Below are 12,101 nucleotides of genomic sequence, written 5' to 3' on the forward strand. Positions count from 1 at the left end.
CAGCTCATCTACCTTTTCGTCAATCACCCTCTGCATGGCCGGATTCTTGGGGTAATATCGCTGTTTTAGTGGCTTGACGTCCTTTAGCCGGATCTTGTGCTCGAAGATTGCCAGTTCCGACTCCAGGAACTCACTAAGTTCCGGATCCAGATCCGCTGGCCACTCTGCCTCTTCGATGCTGGGCCCACTTCGCGTCTCGCCTCCTTCGGGCACCGCTCCAACCCCAGATAGAGCTCCATGATCACTCCCCTTTGGCGATGGCTCCTGATCACCTGTGTCCGTATGGATTCTAAACATTGCTCCTAATCCCTTCGTTATCTGGCACTTTTCCGTGCCGCTTCCATGACCGGAGTAGACCTGTCGCCGAAAGTGTACTCGCCGCCTATTAGACTCCAATCCTGTCTTCCTTCGATTCCTTCTTGGTATCCCCTTTATGTTGCCGAGCAGGCGCTCCCCTTTCATGACCTGGGAGGCCTTCCTTCGGTTCCTTCTTGGTCTCTTTTGCGCTACTTGGTGCGGCCTTCTTTCGGCTCTATCCTGGTTCCAGGCCCCGCGGCCGAAGACGTCTCCGCCTCTAGGACCAGCTCTGCCTTACCGGAGCATATCGTAGTGTCCATCGCACACAAGAAGTCCATCCCCAAGATGACGTGGTCCAGCATTGCGGGCATGATAAGCATTAACTTAAGTATTCTGACCTCTTCCTCAATGCCTTCCCTACCTCGAGCGTGGACCCATCTGCCAGACAAATTCACGCCTGTACGTTCTCCACTCTCCCCCGAATCGCCCACTTTCGTTCAAAGTCTTCTCATGAAGCTGCGAGTGGCCCCTATGTCGATAGTAGCGCGCATCGCCCGCCCGCCTATTAGCACCGTGGCGAAAATCTGGCCATCTTCCACCTTAAGCGGGTGTACTACTACCGAGTCCCGTGTGTGTCGGCGTCGACCCGACCCTGACCTGGGCGATGCCGTTGCCCGTTGCACCTGATTCCATTGTGAGCTTTCCACTCATTCTGAGTTTTTATTTTTATTATTATACTTTTTTTTGTTGGTCATTCCACCAAAACAACAAAATAATTCACTGATTATTGTCAATAATTATTATTCCTTTTGGTTATTATTGTTTAAAAAACCTCCACCAATTATGGAAAATTGTTTTTATTATAGGAACTTTGCTTCTTTATGGATTTTTGTTATATATTTAGTTTTTTGGTCACGCCACCATAAAAAATGAAACAAAATAAGTCACTTTCTGTTTCCTCAACTTTAACTTCTTGTTCCTTTAAATTGTCTTAAATTTCGTTTTTTTTTATAGATTACTCCGTTTTGTTTAGTTTTAAACACTGCCGTTCTCATTCCTTGCGTTGGCTGTACGATTTCAACCTTTCTCCGCACGCGAGTTGAATTCGTCCCACTGTACAGCCTCTGTCGCGATGCATAAACAGCCCTTCCACGCCGACGTCGGCTGCGGCGCTCGTCTGTGCAAACGTGTGCAAGCGTGGTCTCGCTGTCGCCCGTCTGGCGCGCGCGCGCTGTGGTTTTTCGATTGCCGTTATTTTTGCGATGTTTACTCTGTGTGCTCGATTCTGCTCACATTTTTGGTCGCCTACAAGCACACTAGCCCCTTAGGTTAGCGTGATCCTCGGTTATTTCCGATGTTTCGTTCAAATATGACCGCTGGAGAATACAAAGATCAGCATTCTCTTCATCACTTTGATTGTATCCACTTTATTACTAGTTTTCTTAACTTATACCCTCCTGGGTCTTCCAAACTAAGGCCCTGTCGCACTGCCTTGGAACCCTAGCGCTCCGCTCTGAATTGAAGTTGCGCTCTTGAAGGCGGTCTTGAGCAATAGATCAGCAACACACGGTTGCTGAGGCGGCCGGCGATTAAATTCAAACTTGATTAGAACTGGGCTCCTTGACCTTCACCAGCTTCAATGCTTATATAATATACAATGCTTACACCCTATAAATATATTTATGAATTGTGGTTTGGCTACCTTAGTGACTGCCTCACAATATTACATATATTGTTATACCCTGAACCAATTGAAAATGGATAACAAGAAAGAAATGCTATCCCCGTATCTAAGTTGCACAGGGAAAACAGTTAATGCCAAGTTTGGGCAATATATCTTGATAAACAAAAAAGGTTTTTAATCAAAAACCTAGTTTTCGACCCATCGATCCTATGGCAGATATGGCAAAAATGAAGGGAGCATAGTGAAATCTTTAAATGCCGTGTTTAATAAAGATATCTTGAATGACAAAAAGGGTTTCCATACAACAACTTCATTTTCGACCGATCGTTCCTATGCCAGATGTATGATATAATGGTCCGATCTTAATATGATTTTGCCTCTATATGAGGAGTATAGTAAAGCTAATAAATGCCGAGTTTGGTCAAGATATCTTGAAAAAAAAATGCTTTTTCATACAACTTAGTTTTTGACCGATCGTTCCTATGACAGCTATATGATGTAGTTGTCCGAATTTAATAGAATTTTGCGTGCAGTAAAGTAAAACTAATAAATGTCGAGTTTGGTCAAGATATCTTGATACAAATGTTCCAATGGCAGCTATATGATATTGTGGTCAGATCTTAATATGATTCTGCCTATATATGAGGACTGTAGTAAAACTAACGAGAAAGCAAGGCTAACTTGCTATCTTCAGCACGACGAAGATCGAATACTCTTGCAGACCCTACCTTTTCATAATGCTTATAGTGCTTTGCCCGTATCTAAGAAGCACAGGGAAAATAGTTAATGGTGAGTTTGGGCAAGATATCATGATAAACAAAAAAGTTTTTTAAATTAAAACTAGTTTTCGACCCTCCGTACCTATGGCAGATATATGATATAGTAGTCCGATGTACATAAGATTTTGCTAAAGTGAAGGGAGCATAGTGAAATCTTTAAGTGCCGTGTTTTATCAAAATATCTTGAATGACAAAAAGGGTTCCATACAACAACTTAATTTTCGAACGATAGTGCCTATATCAGATATGATATAGTGTACCGATCTAAATAGGATTTAGCATTTATATGAAGAGCATAGTGTAACTAATAAAGGTCGAGTTTGGTCAAGATATCTTGAAAAACAAAGCGTTTTTTCATACAACAACTTAATTTACGACCGATGGTTCCTATGTCAGCTTTATGATATAGTGGTCCCATCTTAAGAGGATTTAGCTATATATGAGGAGTATAATAAAACGAATATATGCCGAGATTGGTCAACATATCTTGAGAAACAAAATGTTTTCTCATACAACAACTCAGTTTTCGACCGATCGTTCATATGACAGCTGTATGATATAGTGGTCCGATCTTAATATGATTTTGCCTATAACGAGGAGTATAGTAAAACTAATAAATGACGAGTTTGGTACAGATATTTTGAAAAACAAAATGTTTTTTCATACAAAACTTAGTTTTCGACCGATCGTTCCTATGAAAGCTATATGATATAGTATTCCGATCCAGCTGGTATTGACATATGTGCTGCGTGCAACAGAAAGAGGGACTTCTGCAAAGTTTGATAAAGATAGCTTTGAAACTGAAAGACTAGTTCGCATAGAAACAGACATCGGACGGGCGGACATGGCTATATCGCCTTGGCTGTTGATGCTGATCAAGAATATATATACTAATTGGGATCGGAGATGTCTTCTTCTATGCGTCACACATTTCACGACAAAATTATATTACCCACTGCAAGGGTATAATAAATGTCGAGTTTGGTCAAGATATCTTGAAAAACAAAATGTTTTTTCTTACAACAACTTCATTTTCGACCGATCGTTCCAATGGCAGCTATTGATATAGTGGTGCGATCTTAACAAGATTTTGCTATATATGAGGAGTATAGTAAAACTAATCAATATCGAGATTGTTCAAGATATCATGAAAATCCAAATGTTTTTTCATGCAACAACTTAGTTTTCGCCCGATCGTTCCTATGGCAGCTTTATGGTATAGTGGTCCGATCTTAATATGATTTTGCCTATGTATGAGGACTATAGTAAAACTAATAAAGGCCGAGTTTGGTCAAGTTTTTGAAAAAAAAAAAAATGTTTTTTAATACAGCAACTTAATTTACGACTGATCGTTCCTATGGCAGCTTTTTGATATAGTTGTCCGATCTTAATATTAATTTGCCTATATATGAGGAGATTATGATATAGTGGTCCGATATTAATAGGATTTTGCATATATATGAACAGTATAGTAAAACTAATAAATGCCGAGTTTGATCAAAATATTTTGAAAAACAAAATGTTTTTTCATAGAAAAGCTTAGTTTTCGACCGATCGTTCCTATGACAGCTATATAATATAGTGGTCCGATCCAGCTTCTTTTGACATATGTGCTGCCTGCAACAGAAAGGGACTTCTGAAAAGTTTCATACTCTTGCAGACCCAACCTTTTCATAATGCTGATAGTGCTTTTCCCGTATCTAAGAAGCACAGGGAAAATAGTTAATGCCGAGTTTGGGCAAGAAATCATGATGAACAAAAAAGTTTTTTTAATAAAAACCTAGTTTTCGACCCATCGTTTCTATGGCAGATATATGATATAGTATAGATGTAAATAAGATTTTACAAAAATGAAGAGAACATAATGAAATCTATAAATGCTGTGTATAATCAAAAAATCATGATTGACAAAAATGTTTTCCGTACAAGAACTTAATTTTCGACCGATCGTGACTGTTTGGTCAAGTGGCCGATAGAGATAACAGCGACAGCTGCGTGCAGTAACAGCAGAAGACAATAAACATAATTACAGCTTAAGAGCAAATGATGTTTGCTCTTTGTAAGTTACTGCCTACTCTCTTCATCGACCCTTTGCCTCCTGCATTGACGCCCGCTGCCCATCGTTCTGAGCGGAGCACAATTTCGTTCGTTTTGTATATATTTTACTTTTTCGTTTGATCGCAAGCAAGGCACAACTATTTCGAATTGATTGCCGAGCAATATTATAACATTTCGTCAATTATAATAAGTGCCCTGTGCGGTAAATAAAAACATTTGAAATAAAATATAAAACTTCGACTTTCGTTGCACACAAAGCAGTGCTAATTAATTAGTTGCAAAAAGGCTTGTAACTTCACATTTTGATGATCCCGACGTGATTTTTCTTTATTACTTTTTCGTTTCCCTTCTGTTCGCATTTTGTTTATAATTTCATTTTATAATTTCATTACGCATATTTACAAAAAGTTGTGCGTTAAGTGCTGCGAGCCTCAACATAAAGTTATCAATTTAACCAAGTCTCTCTAATGACTGTACTTAACCGCTTGCTTGTGCATAGGCATACAGTTTGTCGTTGTACATAGACGCCGTAGAAAAATCGGCGTTAATCGTTGCGCGCTTTAACCAGTTATACGCTATCTCGCTCGAACAAACACTTGTGCGCGCAAATTTTGTATTGTAGTTCGGCTGTGTAAACTTTGTTATGCGCTACATTAACAATGTTTGATGAAGGTGCAAGTGCAAATGAGAATGAGGCGACATCTGCTTAATATTAAAGAATTTAAGAATTTAAGTGATCGAGTCAATAGATTGTCCTCTGAGCTTGATCCCGTGCGCCTTCGCGATGTTGATGACTACTAGCTGCAAGATTACATATGCATGGCATCAGACTTGCAGTCGAAATTTGAAACAACCTATGATAGTTTTTCAGGCCAGCGTTGAAGAGGATCTTAAGTCAAGCTTTGAGTCAACCACTAGGCTGCTACGAGTGTCCCTTCAACCCGAGCGCGGAAATCGAAGCAAGATTCAGTAGATTCCACATTGCTTTACTTTCAATTCAGAAGCAGTCGATGATCCGCGCTCTACTTTTGTTGTTCCAAACCACTCTCGATTCCCTTAACTTAAATTGCCGGAGTTTAGTGGAGGCTACACAGAATGGTCTGACTTCTCGAATATGTTTACCACGGTCATTGATAAGGATCCGTATTTGACCAGCATTGAAAAACTACAGCATCTACGGTCATGCCTCAAAGTAACAGCGCTGAATACAATTCGCTCGTTGGAAATTATGAAAACTAATTATGCTTCCGTCTTAGAACTGCTTGATAAGCGTTTTAATAACAAGCGTCATGTTTTTCAGGCACATATTGCTGAAATTTCGGGTTTAAGAAAGGTGGACAAGGGTGCGACGACACAACTGCGCGAATTCTCAGATAAGGCCAACTCTCATTTACTTGCGTTAAAATCGAATGGCAGTGTTTAACAGATCGCCGGCTGCATCATAGTACACACACTGCTGCAAAAACTAGCTAGCACCTCGCAAGCTAGCTGGGAGGATGATGCGCCGTTGGACGTCATACCGTCATGTGAGCGGCTTACAGCTTTCATTGAGAAGCGTTGTTAAAGGCTGGAAAATGCGGATCACGCGACGGCAATGTACACGCCTGGCTCCCAGGTGGGCCAGAAGAACAGTAGAAGAAGAACGTTTGTGGTGACCAAGAATGGAACATAATCATGTATATTTTGTGATGCCGCAGGCTACTCCATTTATAAATGTCTGCAATTCACAAAATTATCGCCCTCGCTGCGCCTTAATGAAGCCAAACGACTTGCGCTGTGCCTTAATTGCCTGCAAAGGGGACATCAGCTGAGAGTCTGTGGTTCCAGCACTTGCAGAGTCTGTGGAAGCAAACATCATAGCCTGTTGCATCTTGGCAACACAAGCAGTCACAGCGTTGCTTCTAGCTCACAAAATGTTCAAGAAGCTGAAACTTACACGCCATCTCAAAACATCCTGGCGGCAACTTCATCGTCGACACTCTCTATCGATCAGCATCTTAAGCACGATGTCGCCCTACTTGCCATTGCCGTCATCAATGTAAAAATTCGGGCTGGCTCCTTGGGGCCCTGCCGTGCGTTGGTCGACTCTGGACCGCAATCGCACATCGTATTGCTCATCAGCTCCAGCTGCGCAAATTCAAGTCCACAGCAGTCATCTCTGGCATTGATGATGCAGCGTTTTCGTCAGATAGTTTTTCGGTAAACATTAATGTCCAATCTCGAGTGTCTGAATACTCCACATGCATCCCGGCATCCATCACCGATAATCAGCCTGGCTTGATCGGATGCCAGTCTGTTTTTCGATCTGCTCTGAGTTAGCCAGATTAAACTAGCTGCTGGACTGCCGATACTGCAAACAACTCGTTTTGGTTGGGTCGCGAGTGGATGTGCTCTACATGCAGGAAAATCATCGCTCGTAGCTCTGCTGGCAGACTCGCATCTGCAGACGAATGCACAGATTGACAAATTAATCCGTCGGTTTTGGGAGCTGGAATCTTGTACCGAGCCTGAGTCATCACCAAACAGGGACGAGCGTGACTGCGAGGCACACTTTCAGGCCAGTTTTAAACGTCTACTGTTTGGCGAGAATTCTCGCTTACCTCTTCGACTAAGCTGCTGGGTGACTCCTATCAACAGGCGCTTCGCCAATTCCTTAATTTAGAAAGGAAACTAGACCGCAATCCAACATTGAAAACCCAGTATGCAGCAAGGAATATCAAGATAAGTCAAGACTTAAATCATATGTCACTTGTTAGCTTAGCTGCACTGGGCCAATGCAAATACTATCTGCCACATCACTGCGTACTAGGAGGATAGTACTACAACCAAGCTAAGGGTCGTGTTTGATGGATCAGCAGCTACTACCATAGGACACTCGCTGATGATGCACTGATGGCAGATCCTACCATCCAACCGAAACTGTTTTCGATACTGATGCGTTTTCATACATTCGCAGTTGCCCTCACAGGCGACATATGCAAGATGTATCGATGCGTACGACTCAAACCAGCAGACAGCTATTTTCAATGTATTCTGTGGCGTGATTCTCAGCATCAGAAGATACAGACTTACAAATTAGACACCGTCACCTACGGCACAAAACCAGCATCGTTTCTCTCAGTGCGGGCTATGCACCAACTGGCCATGGATGAGCAGAAGGCATTTCCTATTGCCGCTGACATTATTTAAAGGGATTTCTACGTGGATGATCTCATATCTGGTGGTAGATTTGTTCAGGAAGCAGTTGAGATATTAAGGAAACGTCTGGACTACTCTCCAAGGGCAACATTAAGCTGCGAAAATGGTGTTCTAGCGGCGCTACTATACTCCAAAGCATACCGGATGAGGACAGAGAATCGCTGCTTAAGTTCAAGGATGGCAGCGATATCACGAAAACGTTAGGCCTGGTTTGGGATCCCGCCTCATACTGTTTTCTTTTTCTCCATTGAGGCTACCCTTGAGACTGACAAAACGATCAATCCTCTCCTCAATTGCTCGTTTGTACGACCCCCTAGGTCTTGTTGGTCCTGTAATAACAAAGTCTAAAATTTTTATGCAGGATCTCTGGAGAGAAAAACTGGACTGGAATGAGAGCTTGCATGTACACTTAAGCACAGCCTGGGTCAACTTCTGCGCTGATTTTGAGCAGACTCTTTAATACCAGTATCCCCGTCGTGCATTCTCATTAGACAGCACAGTTGAGATTCACGGATTTTGTGATGCCAGCCTGAGCGCTTATGGGGCATGAGTCTATACAGTTTTGAAGTGCCATGGCAACACAAGCCTACGTCTCTTGTATTCCAAGTCGGGTGTCGCGCCTGTGAAAACCATCACTGTACCAAAGATGGAACTCTGCGGAGCTGCATTATTGGCTGAACTTCTCAGCGAAATCAGGCAAAGTGCTTAACTGTCGGTTTTACTGTTGGTCAGACTCTGCTGTAGTTGTGGCTTGGATTCGCAATGACGCTTCCAAATTCAATATTTTCGTTGCCAATCGGGTCGCAGCCATCCAAGAGCTCACCACTGGCATGGAATGGCATTATATTCCCACTGAATTAAACCCGGCGGATATAATTTCATTAGTTATGGGCCCTGGCCCGAGCTTTCTCAGAAAAGAAAAGAGAGGCCTGCCTCCCGTGTACCTGCCGAATCCTTGCCAGAATTCCGACACAAGGTATTACTCGAAACTGCAGCGCAACTTGATCTCTCAATTGGCTGCAAGTTCATCAACTCGTTCTCCAAGCTGCAACGCGTCTTTGCAAGTTTGTAAATCGAATCCGAGGAGCTATCTGTAAGCCACGTGCGTCATGTCACACATCTGTTGCTGCGGTCTGTGCAAATGCCTACTCTTGGCGATGACTACAAGGCACTGATGGAAGGAAGGCCCGTCAAACGGTCAAGCTCAATGGCCTCTCTCCCGCCATTCTTTGACGATTTCGGCTTACTTCGCATCGGTGGATGGCTGAAAAATTCGTCGCTGGACTTATCACCGCGATCCGAACATATTGGCTCGCCAGCATCCTATGACCCGAGCTATAATAATCCACTTTCATAAACGGAATTTGCATGATGGACCTCGCGCCGTATAGGCTTCGATTCGGCTCCAATACTGGCCCATTGGCGGACGTAAAACAGTCTCTAGTATTGTTGCCAAATTCACAATCTGTTTTCGTGCCAAGCTACGATTGGCAGAGCACATAATGACAGATCTACCAGCTGATCGTCTCGACACATCGTATCCTTTTATGGTCACTGGCGTTGATTACTGTGGACCATTCTTCTACAAGAGCGAAGTCCGCAACAGGCCTCCCGTGAAATGCTACATTAGGCTGTTCATATGCTTCGCTACAAAGGCAGTACACTTAGAACTTCTAAAGGATTTGTCTACAATATCGTTTCTAAGCGCCCTAAAACGGTTCATCCTGACTCGCACTCCACCTTCATGGATTTGGTCTAACAATGCGACAAACTTTGTAGGCGCTAAGAATGAGCTGGCAGATCTGAGCCGCCTGTTCCTGAGTGACGAGCATGTCAAAGACTCAATTGAATGGTCGTTCCTCCCTTCACGCTCTCCACACTTTGGCGTGCTATGGGAAGCCGCTGTGAAGACTGGGAAGCACCATTTTTATCGCTCTGTCGGCCCTTCCATCTTGGACTTCGATTCGCTGCGCACGTTCTTCTGCCACATCACGGCAATTATTAATTCTTATCCATTACTTCCACTTTCAAAGCATCCCGATGATCTGGACGTCTTGACACCCGCACACTTCCCGGTTACAGCGCCATCTTCGTCATACATTGAGCCTGATCTAAGATATTTTAATTTCAATCGGCTTAACTATTTTTAGCGTGACACATACCTCCAACAAGTATTTTGGGCCCGTTGGCGCGAAGAGTATTTAACGCTTCTTCAACAGCGCTCCAAATGGCGCACTCCTCAGCCAGGATTCTCCATTAACGATGTCGTCCTTGTAAAGGATGAGAAACTACCGCCGCTGAAGTGGCCAATAGCTAGAGTTCTAGATCTGATCTCGGGATCTGATGGGGTATCTAGATTACATTCTCAGTCTTAAGCACTGCAACTCTAGAGTTGCTGTTTTCTGCCAAAACAGGATGATGTTGAAAGTCCCTTGCCTTCCAACGGGGGAGGATGTTTGGTCAAGTGAACAGTAGAGATAACAGCGACGGCTGCGTGCAGTAACAGCAGAAGTCAATAAACATAATAACAGCTTAAGAGCAAATGATCTTTGCTCCTTGTAAGTTGCTGCCTACTCTCTTCATCGACCCCGTGCTTCTGCATTGACGCCCGCTGCCCATCGTTCTGAGCAGAGCTCAATTTCGTTCGTTTTGCACATAGTTTAGTTTTTCATTCGATCGCACGCAAGGCACAACTATTTCGAATTGACTACCGAGCAATATAAAAACATTTCGTACATTATAATAAGTGCGGTAAATAAATACATTCGCAACAATATATAAAACTTCGAATTTCGTTGCACACAAAGCAGTGCTAATTAATTAGTTGCAAAAAGGCTTCGTACTACACAGTGCCTATATCAGCTATATGACATGGTGTTCCGATCACTATAGGATTTTACTTTTATATGAAAAGCATAGAAAAACTAATAACTTCGAGTTTGGTCAAGATATCTTGAAAAACAAAATGTTTTTTCTTACAACAAAACTTAATTTTCGACCGATCGTTCCTATGGTAGCTATATGATATAGTGGTCCGATCATAATAGGACTTGGCATATATATGTCGAGTATAGTAAAACCAAAGACAATATAAACATTAAGACGAGTAACGCCATACAACAAAATGCTACTATGCAGCTTGATTTTTTGAACATTGAGAACGAAAGGAAATCTGTAGCATTGCGCTCTCACAGCCGAGAATTTGCTCTCAGCTTCGGCTCTGTGAGGGCCGTGCAGCAATTATGTTTGTATGCGTGTGAATATATATACATAACAGCATATTTGAATGTGTTGTTATCCACTGCTCTGGCAAAGTCTCTGGCTGGCAAAGAAAAAATTTTCTTAGATTTTTAGCGCAGTTCCCGACCTACCCAAAATTTCTGTTGATATATGAATGCATTTTGTATACTGAGGTTGGCTCCGTACAAAAAAATTTTTATTTTTAAGTCGATGCAAATATTTATGTAATTTTTTATATTTGAGATTATTAAATTATTATTATTTTTAAGTAATACAAAATAAATTAAGGAAATAAAAGTGCAAATTTGTTGCTTTCGAAGATACATTTTATTAATTTTTATTTTTTTTTATTTTATTATTTTTGTTGTCTAAATTATAAAGAACAAAGTACGCAGGGAACACCGCGAGGAGGCCATTATAATTATAATGAGGTCATAGCTAAATATGATCTCAGAGTCGACTTGAAATGTAATTGTATTTTTTAGCAGTCTTTTATTTCTTAATTGGAGAATAAAAATAATAATAATTAAATTTAAAGAAATTATGTAAATATTTGCATCGACTTAGAAATACATATTTTCTGCGGAGCCAACCTCAGTACACAAAATGCATTCATATATCAACACAAATTTGGGATAGGTCATGATTTGCGCTAGAAAACTAACAAAGTTAATTTCTTGCCAGCTAAAGCCAGAGCATTGAATAACAACACACAAACATATTTTAAAGTTCTTATGCATGTATAATTCGCGCATACAACGAAAGCTGCACGCACGCTATTGGCTGAGACAAGAACTTTTCGCGAGCATACACATATCTTGAAAAACAAAATCTTTTCTCAAACA

At 41.8% G+C, this 12,101-nt stretch overlaps 1 protein-coding gene across 1 annotated transcript; it reads left to right on the top strand.

Moving 5' to 3' along the window:
• The first annotated feature begins 9,518 nt into the window (after nucleotides 1–9,518).
• Nucleotides 9,519–10,391, top strand: LOC138911624 (uncharacterized). The gene is made up of 2 exons (XM_070211003.1): nucleotides 9,519–10,091; nucleotides 10,167–10,391. Exons 1-2 carry the CDS (start codon nucleotides 9,519–9,521, stop codon nucleotides 10,389–10,391), a joined length of 798 nt encoding a protein of 265 aa, XP_070067104.1.
• Nucleotides 10,392–12,101: the final 1,710 nt, after the last annotated feature.

The sequence above is a fragment of the Drosophila virilis genome, unplaced genomic scaffold (genome assembly GCF_030788295.1).
Source record: "Drosophila virilis strain 15010-1051.87 unplaced genomic scaffold, Dvir_AGI_RSII-ME tig00001725, whole genome shotgun sequence".
NCBI lineage: Eukaryota > Metazoa > Arthropoda > Insecta > Diptera > Drosophilidae > Drosophila > Drosophila virilis.